Here is a 21,048-nt window from a genome sequence, read left to right as displayed (position 1 = left end):
GTTACTGAAAATTGTGTTTACTTCACGGTTTCTCTAGCAAAATTTTAAACAACATTATTAAAGTTATTTGCACTTATTACATAAAATGTAATTAAACATATATTTGAATGAGGGACCACTAATGAATCACACATTATACCTTGGAAAGATCTTTCCGTAGATCCTCCGAGCATGTGAAAGTTTTGTTGATAGAATCCCACCCAACTCCAGTATGAGTTTGCAACATTTTGAATGCTGCGTAGACCTTACTAAGTCGGCGGCGTTTCTCCTTAAGGCGTTCACCGGTTGGTACATAGCCATAAAAAAAGTGGCCATCTGAATAGCCCATTGGTTGTAGTCACGAGAATCCGGTTGCTTCCCGTTGTTGGCACAATGGTACTCATAGAGACGCTCAAGTAGGAACACCTCCGAATCCGCGTTCCAATACAATGGCCTCTCATCCGCGTTTTTCCTAGGCATCTACAAACGCATATGACAACCAAAAGAAATCTCATGCATCGATTTTATGTGTGTCTTTTGGAGGTTTACCTTATGGTCCTATCTACATAACAATAGGGATTGAAAAATGCCCTGAAAATTTCTAGCTCAACTTGCTAATAAACACTCAATGGCAACTCCAATCCTGGATTAAAAATGCAAATTTTCCAATTGTTTGAGGTTGTTGAATTGGATTCCCAGCCTCTATTGTTTCCTGTGGAATTGTCTATTTAGTTGGATGAAATCCTAGTTCAGGCTAGTCTGTCAACTTAAGTAAAAAAAAAATTTTTTTAAAAATAAAAAAATAGACGAAAGAGGGTATCAACTAAAAACATACCCTATTAGATATTTAGGGTCTAAAATCAGCTCTCTTTCATCTCTCTTACTCTATCTTCAACTATTCCCGCAACTCCCTCAACCCCTTACAAGAAAACCACCGTCCACACCTCCAAACTTGAAATTTCCCCATACTTTCTCTTCCTAATCCATAGAGGAAGAAACCCTTGCTTTTCTCCTTGTCCTCAAGTTAAAAATACACGTCTGTGCCATCAGAATTCTAGCCTTTTAGAAATTACTATAAATGAAATGATGAATACAAGACATAAGATGCAGATGTCATCTGAATAATATATACAGGACTTAAGTCTTATTTGTTGCACTGACCATCAAATTCAACACTATTTTTTTTTATCATTTCCTATGTCGTTACCTTACACATTTCAATGCTATCCAACTACACGAGAAGGAACCACTTCTATATGACTATAAGTACCAATCCCTGGCCAATTTTTCTACCCACAATGTTGGACTTTATGTTGTTGTTTCTGAACACAAATTCAGAGTTCAGAAGGTGCGTATTTGTCTTGTTATTTGTGGCTGTCTAATGTTTATCATTTAGTTCTTTTTCTTTTTCTTTTTCTCAAAGGTTAATGTTTATCATTTATATATATGTTTGCACTAAAGAAAAAGTTGTAATGCTTATCCCGTGGCAACAAGACAGTCAGGAAAAAATGTTTTTTTTTCTTCTTCTTTTTTCTTTTAACTTTGAAAAAAAACAATTCTTTTCTTAGAGAGAAAAGACAGAGAGGAGCGTAAAGAAGTGAATATATTTGAGTTGATTTTCTTTATTGCTTTTGATGGATTTTCTTTTCCGACTAAAATGAAATGTGAGAAATAAGATTGATTGTTACATGAGATGATATGAGATGAGAGAGATTAGAAACCATATATATGCTGCAAGACAAAACTTATTAGTAATCTCGGTGTCTCTCTCTCTCTCTCTCTCCCTCCCTGAGTGTCCGGACTTGTATTGTAACTCTCAACCCTTTTATATATAAATCAATGACAAGTCCTGAAAAAGTTTCTCTTCTATCTCATCATCATCATCATCTCATGAGCCATGGAAAACGACAATGAAATGGAAAGATGAGGAATGTGTGTTTATGGTGGAATACGACAATGAAATGGAAGGTGTGGAAGTTGTTGTGTTACAGTTTACTCTACTGGCATAGCAAACTCAGGAGTAAAGAGGTTTTTTTTTTTTTTTTTTTTTTTTTTTTGTAAATCAATTACCTATGTGAAGAATGGAAAGTGAGACATGATGCTACAACGGAGGATGGAACCGTGGTCTATATTCTACAAATCTCATTTCCACAAAAAGCCACAAATTCTACTGACAACAACCATTCAAGAACATTCACAAAAACCTTAAACCCCAAACAGGCAAATCAACCGGAGTCTGAGGATCACTTACCGGTAAATTGTTCGAATCTGAGGAGGAGATTAACGTCACTGCCGGCCAAACACCAAACGCGGATGAAGGTTTGTTGTATTTTTTCGATGAGCGTCTTGTTCTCTCTGGCGAAGGCGTGAAGTGGGCAACCTTTCGTAGAATCGACGAAATTGGTACCGAATGTGAAGCCTCGGTCGTTTGTTCACGAGCAAAGCTTTACGCGAAGCATTTCTCATCAGGTGAAAATCAATTGGGTTTTCTACCGGTTATTGCCCGAAGAAATGAGGGAAGAGAGGAGTGAAAAATTGAAGAAAGAGGAAGCAGAGTTTCTTCGGGCAGAGAGGCGTGAAAAATTGAAGAAAGAGGAAGCAGAGAATCTCTGCCAAGACACGACCGGAGGAATGAAAAATTGGCACAACAGTGGAAGAAATGAGGGAATATGAGAAAGAGAACCAAGAAAGAGCAGAGAATCTCTGCCAAGACTGAAGGCTAGAAGCATTTCTGGCAGAGAACGTGCTCTCTGGCATATGGTATATGGTTGGGGGTTGCGGTGAGAAATAACTCCACGAAGAACAGTAATTTTTACTGTGCAAAGATCGAAATCAAGCCAAAATCAGGAGGGGGCCTGATTCTGAATCAGGACTTAACTCAAATCTCTGATCCGAGTCCGTGCGACACCAAACACGAGACAACGCACATGACTCAGATTTTTTGATTAGGATCTCCTAACCAAACGAGGCCTAAACAAAAAAGAAAAGGCAAAAAAAACAAAAAACAAAACAAAACAAAAAAAGCTTTCTCCCGTTTGACTATTCAAACTGAGACACCGATTTTTCACAGCCACAAAAATAAATAAATAAATGAAATAGAGCTTAATTAATTTCATCTGCTTGGTTACTTTCAAGTTTCAACCAAACACGGAAGCATAATCAAATACAGCACCTAGCAATATCTTGGAAAAAAATTCCTCATTTACAGTAATTTCATTTAAATATTATTAAATCTCACGTTTTTTTTCTTTTTACTTTTATCGAGTCTAAATTTAAGCTAATAAATGAGATTTGAGTAAGTTTCTATCAATAACAGTGAATAGTTTTTTTTTCAACTGTTCACATCTTTTTTAATCAATAGATAATTGAAAAACGAAAATACATTTTAGAAATTTACATTAATTTCCGTTTTAGTGGGTGACAATAACAATTTTAGCGTGAAGACTTTTTTTTAAGCTTCTCTAATAGTATTAGAAAAAATAAATTACCAGTAATTTTTTCTTTCAGTTGTTAAATATGTATAAAAAAAATATTTATTATGTATTTTTTTAATTTAATATAATTTTAATCATATTTAATTATCATAAATTGACATATCAGTGGGACTGTACTAAAAGAACTCTCCCCTTTTTTTTTTAACAAAAAATCCCCAAAATCTTAAAATAGTTGCAGAAGGACCAACATTTATAACAAATGTCCAATTTTGGACCGAAATTTGTAACATGTAATGCACTTGATATGATATATATATATATGTATAATAATTTAGAATATTAATATACAAAACGACACTCTAACCTTTCATTCACCTTCTCCATTCCAACGCGGCCACGCCTCTCCTCCGTGGATTCCACTACTACCTCATCTTGAACTTCAAGCTCCCAACGCCCCCTTTACCGCTACCGGCAGTTCGTTTGTAATGTTTTCAAGAGGAAGTTACTATCTTGCCCCCATATTTTATTGTTTCCTCCATTAACATATTTTAATTCTAAATTTTATGTAAAATGTTTAAAATGAATTATGGCCATGATTTTTTTATTCAAAGTGTTTATGAAAAGAAAATACTATAACAAAATTAAAATTATAAATTTAAATACGTATGCTAAACGAGTCCATATGTGATTTCACAAAGGCGAAGATGCAGACGAGCGCGTGGCAATGGGATTGCAAGCGCTAAAGGGCAGAGGCTTATACTCGCTCATAGCAGTGGTTTTTAGTTAATATCTCTCTTTTTAATTTTTTAAAATGATTTGGAGAGTGCCAAAAACCGATGTTCAGTGATTAATTATTGCCTAAATTCAGTGACAATTATTATCTTTTCATCATTCTTTTTTAGAGATTTGAGATGTTTTTGCCAAAAAAAAAAAAAATAAACCAACGAAATATATTGTCACCTACCAAACAATTTGGAAACCAAACGAATTAAAAACCTCGTAAGCGTGACTATCGTAGTTGTGCCAACAACAAATGGTTTTGGATAATTTCCACCAACGATAATTGGGCTTAAAATTGCTTTCCAAAAGAAGAAAAGAGAGAGAGAAAAAAAAAGTAGCAGAAAATTTGGATAGCTCGTTTTCCCGTGCAATAAGGTACACCCAATTAGGGAAGTCTGTCTCCGGACATCTTGTAAACGTGGAATGGAAACATCCTTTGCACTCAACCGGGGGAACCACATTATGCTCATCCACACACCGTTTTCTACATTATTGTTGGTCTTTTTTTTTTTTTTTTTTTTTTGGGGCTAATTTTTCTTCTCTCTTATCAATTCCGTCATGGATGTCATCATCCTTCTCCAATCATCGTTTTTATCATTTTTTTCCCTGATAACATAGTCATTATCCTTAACCACTAGGAATTCCATAACGTGATGACTCTGACCGAAAAAAAAAAAAAAAAAAACAGAGAACAAATTATCCGTTGATACAGGATAATAAAGTTGAAAAAATAAAACAATTAACATAATAAATTAATGCCTTATTGTTTGGAGATTGTAGGGAGATGCCTAATGCAACTAATTTTGATGGGTACATCCACTTGGGACTTTTGCTTTGCCATGTTTAGTTTGAGGAGTGCTTGTATCTAACTCTTAAGTGCTTTAGATATACTTCTTTTTAGTATTAGAATATAATCCCATTATTTTTATTTTATTTTTTTAGTCCAATATATCATGTTTCGTGTATCATGATCTTTGTTTCTATGACTAGACAGCTCCATTAAATGGTATATTTTTAAGGTCCTTCTATATAAGCCCATATACTTATAATGTCAGATTTTTTTTTTTACTATTAAATCTGATCAAAATCACATTAAAAAATATAACAGACAATTTAAATATAAATCTGACGGTTGAAAATAAAAACTTAACATGTAATTTTTTTTACACTGTTAAATTTGATTAAAATTACATTAAAAAAATATAAAATAAACAATTTAAATGTAAATCTAACGGTTGAAAATAAAAACTTAATTATTAATAGTTATTTTTTTCAAATCTTACCACCAAAATCTCCGTAGTTTTATTCCAATGGAAAATTATCACATTCAAGCATATTAGGATCCATGTACCATGTAAGTGCTTGTACCAACCACTTAAGACCAACCTCTTCAAGTATCAAAAGTATACTTCCATTTTCATATGTAAAATGATACAACTTCCCAATGGTTATGCATAGGTTACAAGCCATAGGTGCTTATGAGTTATGAGGGAACAAAATTGTCTAGCCTTAGCCTATGCAAATTAGGTCTACTTTCTCTGTTTGCAACGTTACAAAAACAAAATTGCTTATCCATTAATAGCTGCTGAGTAGTCGTCATGGTTAATTTGTCACATTTGTGTTGGTATCCATAAAAACTGAAAAGTCATTTTTCACCCCACTTCATAATTGGAACTCGAGATTATATATTGATTATGGTAGACTTAAAGTACTATTTTTTCGTATTGAAAAATCTTAAGGTCCCGCTTGTAAGTCGTAACCAATAACTAAAATTATCCCCAATTGATTAACTAGCACATGACTTTGTTATCTAATTATTGTTTTGTAGCCTGCTGGGACAAAGTCAGAAACATTATGTCACCTTATATAATATTCTACAACCATTTGTCCAAATTTTATAATATTGTATAACCCAAAAGAAACATAGAGGAAAAATTGTTTGTTTGAATAACAGAACTTGTAAATATAGCTAAATTTGTTCAACCTCATCATTATGATTGTTTAAAATTAATTTCTGTAAAATTTTTAACTAATCTCTAATTTGACTCCCCCAATTTCTCCATAATATAATCAAGGGGTTTTTTTTTTTTTTTTTTTTTTTTTTTTTTTTTTTTTTTTTTTGCTTTTTCGATTTGGGCAATAAAATTAGTTTTATATATACAAATTGAACCAAAAGTCATCCCCCATCCATGAGCTTTTGGATAATCACCATTTTAAAAATATAAATAAGAAAAAAAAATTGTCATAGCAGTGAATTTAGTACCCTTTTGGCCGAAATGATTTGGGGCTGCTTACAAATTTTGGTCTTACCAAACAAACAAAGCATAATCCAAAAAAATATTGATGTTTGTTGGATGAGAACATTTGGAGGGTAAGTTGATTTTCTTAATATACGTGATTGATGTTTTACTTCAATCAAGGTGAGAATCTAATCGCCGAATAGTTCAAATACAATGTACAATGGCTTTGATGGTGGCTTTATTTTTGTTTTGTTATGACCAAAATAAGAGATAATCAATTAAGCCAAACATTCATTGTACGTGGCTTACTTTGTCTTTGCATCTAGTGAAAAAAAGTTAAAACATAGTGGATTGTAAAGGGAACCCCAAATTGCAACAGTTTATGCAAATCCAACTATATGGATGCTTTTTTACTTTTTTATTTTTTTATTATATTAAATATTTGTCAGTGCATACATGTGCAGTCATTATTAACAGTGTTTCTTAATCTAGAATCAGAATAGTTTTTTTTAATCAATTTTTGTTCAAAGGGTTCTCTGGAATTTGTTATTGTTGACACTTGACAAAACATAATAATTAATTTGCAAAATATCCATTCACAATTTGGAAGTCAATCTCGATTCTGAATAACTTTGCTATGAATAACCATAGATCATGATATTCCAGCAAAAAAAAAAAAAAAACCATAGTTCGTGATATGTCAAATCAAGTATAAATATATTGAGATCAATTCTTAGATAAACTAAAATAATTAAAAAAAAAAAAAAAAAAAAAAAAAAAAAAACTTCTGTTTAGTCGCCTAAACATAAAAGGATATACAAGTTAGTAAGCACAAGATAAGGTTCTGCCATATTGCCCTTTTATATGTATATAATGTTATTAAAACTAACGATATAATGGCTTTTCCCCATAGATGCTATGGAAGAAAAGGTACCGTTGACCAAAAACAATCTGCTAAATGAATAGAATGATTTGACTGAAAACTGGAATTTCTTCTTATTCTCATCAAACAAAAAATAAAAACATTATTATTATTATTATTGTTATTTTTAATGGATGCATATAGTGATCATCTTCTCCAGAGGCTACGAATTAAATTAAATCAGAGAGAGAGATACTTATTTATGTCCTCCAGTTAGTGCAGTGTCTGAAATCTTTTGGATTCACAAGAGAACACGAATATTTCAAAATTACTCATTCCCAATTTGTGGCTTGACCCTATCGGCACTAGAAGCCAAAAGCTGTTCCTAGTTGTTGACCTAACGCACAAGAGGCCAAAACCATTGTGGCCCGCATGCTACTAGACATTTCCTTTTCTTTTTTTTTTTTAGAAACAAAATGAATATAAAAATAATAAAAATAATAATTAACTTCCAAAATATGCAAGTGCATTGTTTAGATGTCTGATCCGGATAATAATAATAATAAATTGCAAGCAATTATAGTTTATAAACATCCATTAGGAATATGATTCCTCTTGTACGAGTTATATTGAAAAATTATAATCAGTCTATCTTTAATCTTTAAACCATCTTGAATGCGCATTGCAATATCAATGTTATATTTGTCGTATAAAAGTGTGAAAATGAAATACTTAACGTGTTAGTTTATTTTGCATTTTAATATCTAATACTTATTTAAATGTTATATGGACTTTTTTTTTTGTCATAATAACAGAGTTGAAAATTGTAAAATTAAAATAATAATTTAAAAATATTTTGAATATAACAATGTTATAATTGATTAAAAAAAAGGTTGATGCATTAACCAATAGTGAATAAATGTCAAAATTTGAGATTTGCATTAACCAATAGTGAATAAATGTTAAAATTTGAGATTTGCTATACTTCGTGTTAAAATTTATCATTAAGTATGCATTTGCCAAATTTAGCGTAGTAAATAGCATTACATTAAAAAAATATAATTTGCACTCAAATAGCAAAATTTAATATTGACACATCAATTTTACATCACATTCAATACATTTCTAGCGTGAATTAATCACAACATCACATAGTCCAACATAAAGAAGTGAACAATATAATATGAACACTTTAACATTCGTATATTGTAAATAAATTTTGATTGATCTACGTTTTTAAAATTATTATTACATGAAATACATGTCTCTTTACATTTTTTTTTTTCCTATTTTTGATGGAGCCTTTGATTTCTATCTATTACGTGTAGACCAATCTTACATTAAAAATCTTAGATTGTATATATAAAATCTTAGTCTTTTGTATATAAAATTTTGTGATGATTTTTTTGACCTCATGATCTGTATATGTCATATATTAGATTGTATAGAATGCGTAAGAGTTTTCTTAAAGCGACAAGGAGCGAAAAAGAAAAAAAAAAACTATGAGAATTATATCTACAATGACATAAATAAAAACAAAAAATTTGAAAACATCACCGGTTTTAAGTAGGTTAAGAGAAAATGCGCCTCTCTTATAAATTTTATATTACAAAATCCATATTTTATTAAATAATAGGTGATGTTGAGCGCCAACGACGCCAATAGTTTTGTTCTTTTAAATAAGGGACGAAGGGTTCACATTAATATCTACGTGATTTTTGTTGGAATAAAAGTACATCCGCAACCACATTTGTGATGGGTATGGGTATTCAACGACATGTACTGTAGAAGTTTCCTTTTTTTAAATAGAGAAAGGGGCAGATAAACAGACAAAGGGGAAAAAGAAAAATAGAAAGGGAAAATGAAAAGCACAAAAAGGGTATGCGGATAAAGAGGGAAGGTGAATGCAACACGGCAAATACATGACTTTGTATAGTGTCTCTCTCTTTCTATGTGTGTGTGTGGCACGTGCTTAGCCATTCCTCGCATAGGACAACGTATACATCCAAATATACTAGCACTATCTTGCTTTTATAAATATTAAATTCTTTTTAATAAAAACAAAATAAATAGTGATATTTTTAATTTATGATAATTTTATGATAAAATACGATTTTATCGTTAAGGCTCTTTTAAATGTTAAATTTGTATCAATTTTTGTAAATTTTACGTGTTTTTGACATGATTATTTTAATCAAAGTTAACGATAAAAAATACATGTATTATTAATAATAACACACGATGGTTCAAATTAACACTGTGTTTGATTTACTGTTAAGACATGAATTTTATTTTTTATAAAAAAATATTGTAATAAAAAATTTTAAACTGTGATTCAAACTACAAATCAAACAGTTTCCTACATGTATTTGAATTGTTATTTGATTTCTTGGATATCAAGGATAATTATGAAAGGAAATTTGGCTGGCAATATGTGGAGTGTGGAGGCTTTCCAATGAATCGCCGTCGTTCCATATATACGCGACCCCACGTAACATTTTAACTTCCGGTTCATGTAGGGGTGGCAATTCGTGTCACGTGTCGTGTTCGTGTCGTGTTTTGATCATTCTTTTAAAATTTTCAGTCAACCCGAACACGACCCGTGACACGAAATTTTTTAAAAACCGCGACACGAACACGACGCGACCACTTTACGAGCTGACACGACACAACCTGAAAATGACCCATGACACGAAATTGACCCGTGAACCCGAAATTGACACGAAAATTGTATACTTTTATTTAGTTTTTTACATATTAGAAATAACTTAAAATTCATAACACACTAAATTACAATAACATCCATTGAAATTAAGTAAATAATAGTATAAGATTTTGAGTATAACTATCATGATATCATAAGTTCATAATAAAATTTAAAATACGAAATAAATAATATATGTATTTTTCAGTTTTTTACGAGTTTCCTGTCGTGTTCGGGTTAGGCGGGTCCAACCCGAAAATGACCCGTATTTTTCGTGTCAATTTCAGGTCGACCCAATTCTGACCCGAACCTCTTTTTTCTCAACCCTAACCCGTAAAATTCGTGTCGTTTTCGAGTTGTGTCGTCGTGTCGTGACCCATATTGCCGGCCCTAGGTTCATGTTCTAACAAAAAAAAGAAAGGAAAAAAAGTGTGCTTGTTTTTGTTTTGGCATATAGAGAATGATACGGCACCCCATTTTTACAAACGTTTTGTTGTTTGGGAGTGTTTTGTGTTGAAAATGGAAACCCGCCTTTAAAATATTGGACAATGAGAGATAACAACAAGATGACAAGTTATATTTTGAAAACGTAGTTTAGGAGGCAGCCAAATGAGTAAGACAATAACATAATTGGCATGACCATATAAATAATAATACTACAAAAGTGTTATTCACTTTATCTAAGCACTTAATCCCTAGAAGAAAGGGAGTATTGGGTAACAATAGTGCAAACGATACATTTTTTAAAAAATCACATTAAATTAAAAATAAATACAAACTTAATAAGTTAAAATATGCTGGTCTTATTACTTAGACATTTATTCTTTTTATCATTGAAAAAATATTTGCACTTATAATTAGTAGGAATAAAAAAAAAATGCAACTCTTGATTTTTTGTAACCTTGTAAAGATTGACTCGTAAGTTTTTGTTGGACATTACATCATAATTGGTGAATATGCAAACGATTTGGTGAAGGTTTAATTGATTGAAAAGGTATGACAATAATCACCAATAATTAAGGACGGAAATAGAAAAACGATAATCGGGAAAGGAGTTGAGGGATATTAAAGTCATTAAATGAATTATATTATTATGTGATGCGGCAAACACAGATTTTTAAATTTTAAAGAATAAACTATAAAATTTTAGGTAAAGTCGCATGTATATTTTTTAAAAAATATGTATATTTTTTCGTAGGTACATGTATATTTTTAAAAAAATTATGTATATAGGTGTTTAGATAAATTATGGGTGTCTCATCACATTATACATATTTTAAGAGAAAATTTACATGTGCTGAAAAATAAATATACATATTTTTTTAAAAAAAATATACATGTGCCATTCTAATCTGATACCGAATCAAAGACAATTCATAAAATTTTATTAGATTGCATATACATATATATATATATATACACTACAAATAATAAAAAAAAATTCTATGGGGTGACTGCCTCTCTAAACTATAATGTTATATTGAGCGCATTTGGAACTCGTTTTAAAATGATTTTATTTTTTGTATGAAAATTAAAATGTTTTCAATCTCATACAGAAATTATTTTTAAAAATGCGTTTAGTAGTTTTATTAAGAGATTATTTTTAGTATAAAAAATCATTAATGTCTCTCTCTCTGCTCGAGAGAGGAAAAAATAAAAATAAAAAATAAATATTTCTCTCTCATTTTACACTAAACTAAAAAATTATTTTCATTTTTATTTTTTTCTTTATTGAGTCAAACGCCGTTTTGAAAATGTTTTCATTTTATCTTTCTCGAAAAATATAAAAAATAAAAACGGAATCAATTCTAAACAGAACTATTGCATTGTGTTCTCAAATTATTAAAATGTAAGACTCATTTAAAAGGTATACTCAAATAATAATTTTAAATTTTAAATTTTAAATTTTAAATATATGAAATAAAGGGCTCGTAATAACGTAATTTTGTTTTCCATATCTCCCAAGAACACATAAAATTCAACGGTTCCCATTACTCAAACTTGAAAGTACAAAAAATCCAAAAGTTATCCGAAGAAGCACAAAGCCTTCTACTTCTAGTTCTAGTTTTCTTGTTTGTGTGTTTTGTCCGAGCCAAGAAACACCACCGCGAATATGGGACCTCTCTTTTCCCATCAGACAAATCAGCGGCGGGGCAACGCACCGGAGGCGGGACCCACGCGTGTGGGCCCGCCCCACTAGAAAAATCTAAATCACTCCCTCACCACCCCACTGATGCAAAGTACCACACACGTGGCGCTCTCTCAGACATCCGAAGCCCCATCACCGTGGGGGGATAGAGATTGGGGAAAGGGGGGGAGGTTTTTAGAGAGGGTCCCACAAAGAGTTTTTGATCATCGTATCAGCTCGTTTAAAGAATATGACTTTATTATATGTGCGGGTCCCAGCGGGAAAACGTGAGCTATATCCGTTTTCCACGTGTCCGTAGCCGAGACGAGAGAGAGATGAGGGAGAAGATGAAGAAGAAACGGGCAACAGATAATACGACAAAATTTAATGCCCACATTAGGAATTTTAATTTTTGAATTAATATATTTCTATAAAATTTCAATTATTTATAACAAAAAATGAAAGGTTTTATTTTTTTTTATTTTTATTTGTTATGACCAGCGCCCCAGGCTCTGACAAAAAACATGCCGTCACGCGCTTTTCGCTAGCTGACAAAACACGTGTCGTCCTCAATGGTACTTTCGGTGTTTTGCTGGGGGAGTAAGGGTAGTTCGGGGATTTTATAGCGGAAGTTGAGCAAAAGAGTCGAGACGGAACCGTTTGTCGTCACGTGCCTTGGCGTCGGCCGCACGCAGGAAACTCTTGTCTCCTTCTTTTTATTTATTTTATTTTATTATTTTCTCTGAGTTGTTTTTTTTAAATTATTTTGTCTACGTCTCTCTCTTCTTTTTTTTTTTTTTTTTCCTTTGGCCTTTATCGCAAGGGAAGAAAATTGCATCTGTTTCTGCTATTGCCACTGTTGCCCGATTTTGACTAGTTCCAGAGCTGTTTAGAGTGATGGCATTTTTTTCTTGGCCAATAGCGTGTTGCAATTTGAGAGGAATTTAAAATTGCAAGTAGATTATAGTAATTAAAAATAAAACAAGGAAGTTTTCAATAAAAACCAAATTTCATAGTTCAACAATTTTTAAAAGCTTCTTCATGTAGTGTCCAGTGGTTTTATAAAAGGTTTACTTAAATAATAGAACATTTAAAACGTATAATTATGAATCTAGATCGCTTGAAGTTACAAGTTCCTATTATTTTATAGCTTAAAGACAATTAATACATTATCCAGAAAATTAATTAATAAATATCACCTCAAAACTTTTGACAATAGTATAAATGTAGTCTTATTCCTTATAAATAATATCAACTTATAATTTTAATAAATTTTGTTAAATTATATAACATCTTCTACTCTTAACAATGAAAACTTGAAAGTATAAAATACAAATTATTTTTAAGAGGAAGGAACAAACAAAGTAACAAAAAAAAACATTTTTTGGTACGTTGTGTACACAAGACGTTTAGTTCATAAATTAAAATCATGAGATTAGAATCATTTTTTATTTACATGTATTTTTTGTGAGAGAAATCATTGTAACGAACTATGAACCATGATTCGAATCAGAGTACGAATCCCCTTACCAAACGTTATATAAATCTATATATTTTTTTAATTTTTTATGTGATTTTAATTCAACAAACGTAAAATTTGATATACTGGTAATGAAAAAAAAGACTTTTAAAGTGGACAAAGTAAATAACTTAGGTTTTGTTTATTTTACAGATTTGAGTTTGAATACAGTAAAAAACTCTCAAATATAATCACATCTCATTTTTTTTATTATAACATAAAATCATATATCAACTTAAATTAATTAAACGAACCCTTAACCTATTATTTACATGTATTTTTTGTGAGAGAAATCATTGTAACGAACTATGAACCATGATTCGAATCAGAGTACGAATCCCCTTACCAAACGTTATATAAATCTATATATTTTTTTAATTTTTTATGTGATTTTAATTCAACAAACGTAAAATTTGATATACTGGTAATGAAAAAAAAGACTTTTAAAGTGGACAAAGTAAATAACTTAGGTTTTGTTTATTTTACAGATTTGAGTTTGAATACAGTAAAAAACTCTCAAATATAATCACATCTCATTTTTTTTATTATAACATAAAATCATATATCAACTTAAATTAATTAAACGAACCCTTAACCTATAAAAAAAAGTAAAAACAACAATAAAAAAAATTACTAAAGAGAAATAGTTGGCAGTAAGCCAAAACCGGCGTGTCAGTAGCCAATCAACCCAAAAACACCTTTTATCCCATCCACACAGGTCAGAAAAACACAACACACACTCTCTCTTTTTCTCAAAAAAAAAAAAAAAAGAAAAAAAAACAGAGTGGTCGTACTTAAACAACAATAATAATATAAAAATAAAGGAGAAATAAAGATAAAGCCAATCCAATTATTAAATTGAAAAAAAAAGAAAGCGAGAGAGGGGAAATTGGTGGGACCCACAATAAACAGTATAATCCGGCCGCCCGCTTTGTCGTCTCTCTCGTCTCCGTCCACCTCCGTCGTTTCCCTTGCGTTTTGACTCTCACTCTCTCTCTCAACTCTCTATACGTCTTTTATGGTGGAACCCATTACTCTATTTCTCTCTCATCTTTTTATTTTTTTGATAATTTATTTCTCTCTCATCTTATATGTGTACTTTCTTTCTCTATTATCTTTGATCTGTCTCTGTTTTTTTTTTTTCCCCCTTCTCTCTCTATTTCTCTATCTGCGTGGTGTCTGAGCGAGGGCTGCTCTTCTGTTCCCCCTTGTTCCAGAGAGAAGAAGTGTCTCTTCCTGGTTCGGTAACCCCAAAACTAGGAATCAATCCAATAGCCTAAAGCAACTTGTACAAATTTCATAGACATAGATATTGATATTGATATAGATATAGATATAGATAGATATATATAGAGAGAGAGAAATAAATAAGGAAGAGAGAAGAACACCACACGCCTTCCCCCAGTTCAGTCCACAAGACAGACCTACTTTTGCGCTAATTTCTTCTTCCTTCGCATTTCTCTTCTTTAATAATTCTCTCTCGTCACTCACGTACGAGAGAACTGAGCTGAGCTGAGCTGAGTTTAAACTCTTAAGCAGGGCAATGAACGCCGTATAGCGTCTCTCTCTCTATCCCTGTTTCTCTCTCTAAATTCGGGGTTTTGTGAATCTTCCTTCTTCTGAAGCGACTCTCATGGCCGGTGATAATGAAGTCAACCTCAGTGAATCCAAGGTAAAACGCTTGCTCTTCTTATCCAGATCAAGCGGATATGTTATTTATCGTCTTGGGTTTTGTTTTTCTGATTGTAAGCGACATGGGAAAGTTATTTTATTTATATTTTTTAATGTGATATTCATTCCTGTTCATCCCTTGGATTTCTCTGTCCCCCCATTTTTTTTAGACCAGAGCTGTAGACATTTTTTAAAAAACATTTTCTAAATTGGTTTTTGATTTCCTTCTCTCTTCCATGTTAATATCCAAATTTCTTGTTAACCAAGCTAAAAGACGTTTACCCAAAGTTTTCTCTTTACTAACTCTCTTTTTTTTTCCGCAATTTTCCCTTTTGAACAAGTCCTCTGCTCATCTTTTCTGGCGCTTTCTATCCAATTTTCCTTTTCCAGAAAGAAAAAAAAATGTCGGTTTTTAGTTCTTTCTTTACCCGTTCCTAAATTCCCATTTGTTTCTTATTTGATACAGAGAGTAGTTCCTCTCAACACGTGGGTACTAATCTCCAACTTCAAGTTGGCTTACAATCTCCTCCGCCGCTCCGACGGAACCTTCAACCGTGACTTGGCCGAGTTCCTCGACCGGAAAGTCCCCGCCAACACGATTCCCGTCGACGGCGTCTTCTCATTCGACCACGTCGACCGCTCCACGGGGCTGCTCAACCGGGTCTACCAGCCGGCCCCGGAGAACGAGTCCCAATGGGGAATTGTCGACCTCGAAAAGCCCCTCCACACCGTCAAGATCGTCCCCGTCATACTCTTCTTCCACGGCGGCAGCTTCACCCACTCCTCCGCCAACAGTGCCATCTACGACACCTTCTGCCGCCGCCTCGCCTGCATTTGCGGGGCGGTCGTCGTCTCCGTGAATTACCGTCGATCGCCCGAGCACCGGTACCCCTGCGCCTACGACGACGGCTGGGCCGCCCTCAAGTGGGTCACCACAAGAAGTTGGCTGCGGAGCGGGGAGGATTCTAAGGTCCACGTTTACTTGGCGGGTGATAGTTCCGGTGGCAACATTGCCCACCATGTCGCGGCCAGGGCCGCGGAGTCGGATGAGGTGCAAGTCCTCGGGAACATACTTCTTCATCCGATGTTTGGCGGCGAAAAGAGGACGGAGTCTGAGAAGAGATTGGACGGCAAATATTTCGTGACAATTCAGGACAGGGATTGGTATTGGAGAGCTTATCTCCCAGAAGGGGATGACAGAGACCACCCTGCTTGTAACATATTTGGCCCTAGAGGTAAAAACCTTGAAGGGGTTAAGTTTCCCAAGAGTCTTGTTGTTGTGGCTGGATTGGACCTTGTTCAAGATTGGCAATTGGCTTATGTTGAAGGGCTAAAGATTTCAGATCAAGATGTTAAGCTTCTTTATCTAAAGCAGGCCACAATTGGGTTCTACTTCTTGCCAAATAATGAACACTTCTATACTCTAATGGAGGAGATTAAGAACTTCGTCAATTCTAACTGTTAATACCCATTACCTTTAACTTTACCCTACAGGCAGCCATACATAGTCTCAGGAGTTGAAGAAGAACAAGAAGAAAAAGCAGCTTTGACATTTCACTTGGGTTTTTTTTGTCCCCCCCCCTAGTTTTACAGTTATGATGGTGTGTAGATGGATGTAAGATTGTGTAGTATTAATTCTTCTTACTCTTTTTTTTTTTTTTTATATATATAATCAAATTGTGGTGGTGTTTTGAGAGTTTCAGCTGATCTTGATCTGGGGATAAGGCTAAGGTTTCATCAGCACAGCTTGAAAGGATCAGAACTTCATGAATGGGATTTGGCAGAACCACCAAGATTCATACATAGAAAGAAAGGACTTTTTTTTACCCTGGATAACTTTCTGGCCACGAATGACGATTGGATAAAAGGGGTAAAAAAAAAATTTGGTGGTTTTTTTTTTTGGATCAGTTTTTAGTAAATGGATACATATAAGCACTAATTTCAGGGCATGAAATGGAATTGATCTCCGTTCTGTTATGAACTTGTATGTTATACGTTGTGTTCTAGAGTTAATATATAAAAGATCTTTTGGTTTTTTTCTTAATTTCTTCACTCAGGTTGTTACAATGCTTTGTTTGTTTGTTTTTTTTTTTGTTAAATTTTCTTTTATTCCACCGATGAACATCTTGGCAAATAGTCAAAGAGAGTGGTAGTGTGACTCCCGAAATATTATCTTCAGAATGTTTTTAGTGTGAGCTGACTTTTTGTCTTTTGTGTTTTCTCTGTTTGAGTTGAGACTTGACTGAGTTACTGGTCTAGTAGTGAATAAGCCAGAACCATAAAAGCCTCATTATCCATGCTAGGGCAGTTGATGATTTGCCTTGTTTCGCAAAAGGAGAAATAGGTTGTAAAATCACACCTCAATCTCACTCAGTATTTTATCTTTTGCTTCCCGTTAAGGACTTTGAAGTTTGCTTCAGAAAGGCAGTACCAAAAGTTGAGAAAGAAAATAAGAGGAAAAGGAGAAGAAAACAAAAACGTTTGTGATTTTCTTGGCCGTCTAGTTCTAGATGCTCCAATATATTTCTTAGCGTGGCCAATTTCCAAAGACCAAAACAAAATCCATTCGTTAGAATCCAACAGGGGGTTACCAAAATTTCTTGTTGAAAGCCATTATTGGACACGAGCTAAAATCATTGGATTTCTCCATTCTTCTACATCAAATCTGATTAAATTGTTGTCATCTCGTGATTGCTTGTTTAGTCGTTGAGTTTTGGAGGTACTCTCAATGATTAAAAAAAAAATCCAACAAAATAAAAAAAAAAAGAGTTTTTTCGTAGGTCTCTCTACCACTAATATCAATTTTTAATTATTAAATCTAGTTAAATGATATTAAATTTAAAAAATATGCAGAATAAATAGATTTAAAAGTTAAAAAATAAATGACTATCTGTAATTTTTTTTTGTTCTATAAGAGAAACTCTCTAAAACTTAAGTATATGTTTATTTTACAATTTAAATTCAGAACTTAAATTGTATATATAAAAAATATATTATATTAAAAAATTAAATTTAAATTTTTCTAAAAAAATATATATATAATAATAGAACTTGGATTGCCACTCAGAATCGTGAAATTTTCGTTGGGATTGCTTTTCGGGTGTTTAATGGCCAGTAAGCAGTAAGAACAGCTAAGCTTGGACAAAGACATGGAACCGTGTCTTTAATTGACTTTGTAGGCCTTTGCTTAGAATATATGCTTAGTTTGCATTTCCTCTCACCGAGATATTCACTTTAATGTGAAATTTCTTATTTTTATTTTTATTTTTTGGGTTTTATTTTATTCAACCTTTCTTGTTCAGGTTGTCATGGCTTTCCCGTGTCTTATTATGAAGTTTCCCCTGCAAATTAGCTGTTTGTGTTTCATTTGCTTTTGAAAGCATGTCCTAATACGACAAAGATGGAAGTCATTGTCAACAAAAGAATGGTTTTCTTTAATGGCGATTATTGACAAAAAACCTTAATTTCTTTGGTCAGTCACTTTGCTTTTTTTTTTTTTTTTTTTTTTTTTTTTTTAACTTTTTTTTTTTTGGGCTCTTCTTTTTTTTTTTTTTTTTTTTTTTTTTTTTTTTTTTTTTGAAATGGCCCAGCCACTTTACTTTGGGCATTAATCTATTTCAGTGGGTCATTGGTTGCGGTTTTGCGTGTCCAGATTTGGTTTCTTCTCATTAACGTCCTTAGTGGTTAATCTTTATTATTCTATTCCAACATGAAAAACCTTTATTTTATTTTGTTGTTTTTTTGGAAAAATCAAAGTCATTATATTCGATCCTCTTTGTTTTTGTACCTAATCAGCTTGATTGGACAATCAGTTGTGCCAACACTGCCAGTTTTTTATTTTATTTTATTTCTTTTGGGGCTAACCGGGACAAGTTCCTCTTATGACCCTCTTGTTTTGTTGTCTATGCCAAATATTTCTCCAAAAAAAAAAAAAAAAACCAGAAAAGAAAAGAAAAGAAAATGAATTTTAACAAATGAACTATGAAGCTTGTATTTATAGTAAGCACGAAAGTCAAAAACTCTACAACAAAAAATATAATTAGGAAATCTGTCTAAAGATTGATAGAAGCGTATTATAAACACAATAGAACTTTCAAATCGAAAATAAGCGCTTGCTTTCGTCCTCAACAATAGGATTGGCAGGAATATGGCATGTATTGACAAATTAAATTTAGTTAGAATGTCAAAATCTATAAACAATGTAACCTACTTAAATTCAAAAACTTGAGAAAGACATAACAGTGCTATATGCATATGGATGTGGACACCCAATGAAAAATAATGATGAATTGATGATGAGAAAAGCCTAGATTTTTTCTGTTCTTTTATGCTTAATTAACTGTTTGTTTTTTTCGCCCCTATCAGTGGCCAGAAAATCACAAAAGTTTTATACAAGTTCACTTCAAGATGGAAAGAAGCTTGGTTTTGCCTTTCCCAAAACATAATTTGTCCCCCTTTTTTTTGAAAAAAAAAATTTTTTTTTGTCCCATTTGTCCTGTGGTGTGGTCCATTATGGGTGCAAATTAAGCAACTATTAGCTATCTAATAAGAAGGATTTCTAGCCGTTTCGCAAAATTAAAAAGTGGGTCATTTTCTTCTTCCATTACAAATCACAATTGGATAAATATATATATATATATATATATTTATTGCTGTTATCAATTCAAGTTGAAATTAAAAAAAAAAAAAAAAAAAAAAAAGCTTACACTAATAGAATGTGTGAGAACACGTTGAACGGCAAGCATAAAAACATGATGAAATTGTTGGAGCGTGATAGACAAAGTGAAGAAAAAAACAAGTAAATAAAAACAAGAGATAAAACAAAAGCGATTGATGCCATGCCATACAGATTGGACATGGAGAAAAAGTGCAAGATAAGGTCGCGTTTGTTTCTTTTTACAAAAGCTTCTGGAAAAAGTAATATTTATGGGGAACGAAAAATCATCCCACCACTTGTAATGTTTGAGTGCACCTTAATTAGACCGATTTTCCTTTTTATTTTTTTTTAATAATTTAAGCTGTTTGTGATCGCATTTTTCCTGTTTAAATTACAATAATTCTAGACTCTTCAATGTTAACACAGAAGATTCTAACTTCCAAACGTCAAGAAAACGTTAGCTCGTGATATATATAATGTTATGTGAGAAAATGTGACGGACATCTGGACAAACGATAAAGCGACACGTGGCCCTAACTACTCCCCACCAAGCAACAACCCTCGACGTCTACAGCTCTAAAGAGCCCAAGTGCGAAGTCCAACGTAGGGCGACGACTCTTCTTGACGTCGACAGATCGTGCTGCCGAGCTTGAGGTATAAAGATCTCTCGACCGCAGAATTAATCACCAAGAAGGACGTTTGGGCTAAGTGTCGCTGACGACGAGGGTAACGTTCTCTAGAGAATGTGGCAAGTTGCGTACAAAAGTGGGGGACGTCAGCAGGCATTAATGGCAAGCTCTTAAACCGCCCCACAGGGGACAGGAGAGTGTTACAGGGGCACACAGAGCCGTAATAGAAGACTAATTGGCTGAGTGAACAGTGTTGATTGATGGGCTACGTCTGGGCCTAAAAAGGGAAAGCACTTGAGTGCTTCTGCCTAGGAGGGAAACCCACCCAGCGAAAAAAGCCCAGTATAAAAGAAGGGAGACCCCTTACGAGGAGGGGGTTGAGATCCAAGCAGACAAGAGAGTGAGAGATAGCAATTGATGTAAATTGTAATCCCCTCAAAAAGAA

At 33.0% G+C, this 21,048-nt stretch overlaps 1 protein-coding gene across 1 annotated transcript; it reads left to right on the top strand.

The window, feature by feature from the left end:
* Window positions 1–14,772: 14,772 nt before the first annotated feature.
* On the top strand, window positions 14,773–17,361 carry LOC21403322 (gibberellin receptor GID1B). Its single transcript, XM_010114395.2, has 2 exons — window positions 14,773–15,318; window positions 15,784–17,361. Exons 1-2 carry the CDS (start codon window positions 15,280–15,282, stop codon window positions 16,780–16,782), a joined length of 1,038 nt encoding a protein of 345 aa, XP_010112697.1. The 5' UTR covers window positions 14,773–15,279; the 3' UTR covers window positions 16,783–17,361.
* Window positions 17,362–21,048: the final 3,687 nt, after the last annotated feature.

Source organism: Morus notabilis, unplaced genomic scaffold (genome assembly GCF_000414095.1).
Source record: "Morus notabilis unplaced genomic scaffold, ASM41409v2 Scaffold264, whole genome shotgun sequence".
NCBI lineage: Eukaryota > Viridiplantae > Streptophyta > Magnoliopsida > Rosales > Moraceae > Morus > Morus notabilis.
This window is presented reverse-complemented; position numbering and strand designations above follow the sequence as displayed.

Coding starts and splice junctions, on each gene's coding strand:
- LOC21403322 (XM_010114395.2), top strand. CDS start 15,280: ATGGCCGGTGATAATGAAGTCAACCTCAGTGAATCCAAG. Junction 15,319..15,783: donor TCAACCTCAGTGAATCCAAG/GTAAAACGCTTG, acceptor TATTTGATACAG/AGAGTAGTTCCTCTCAACAC.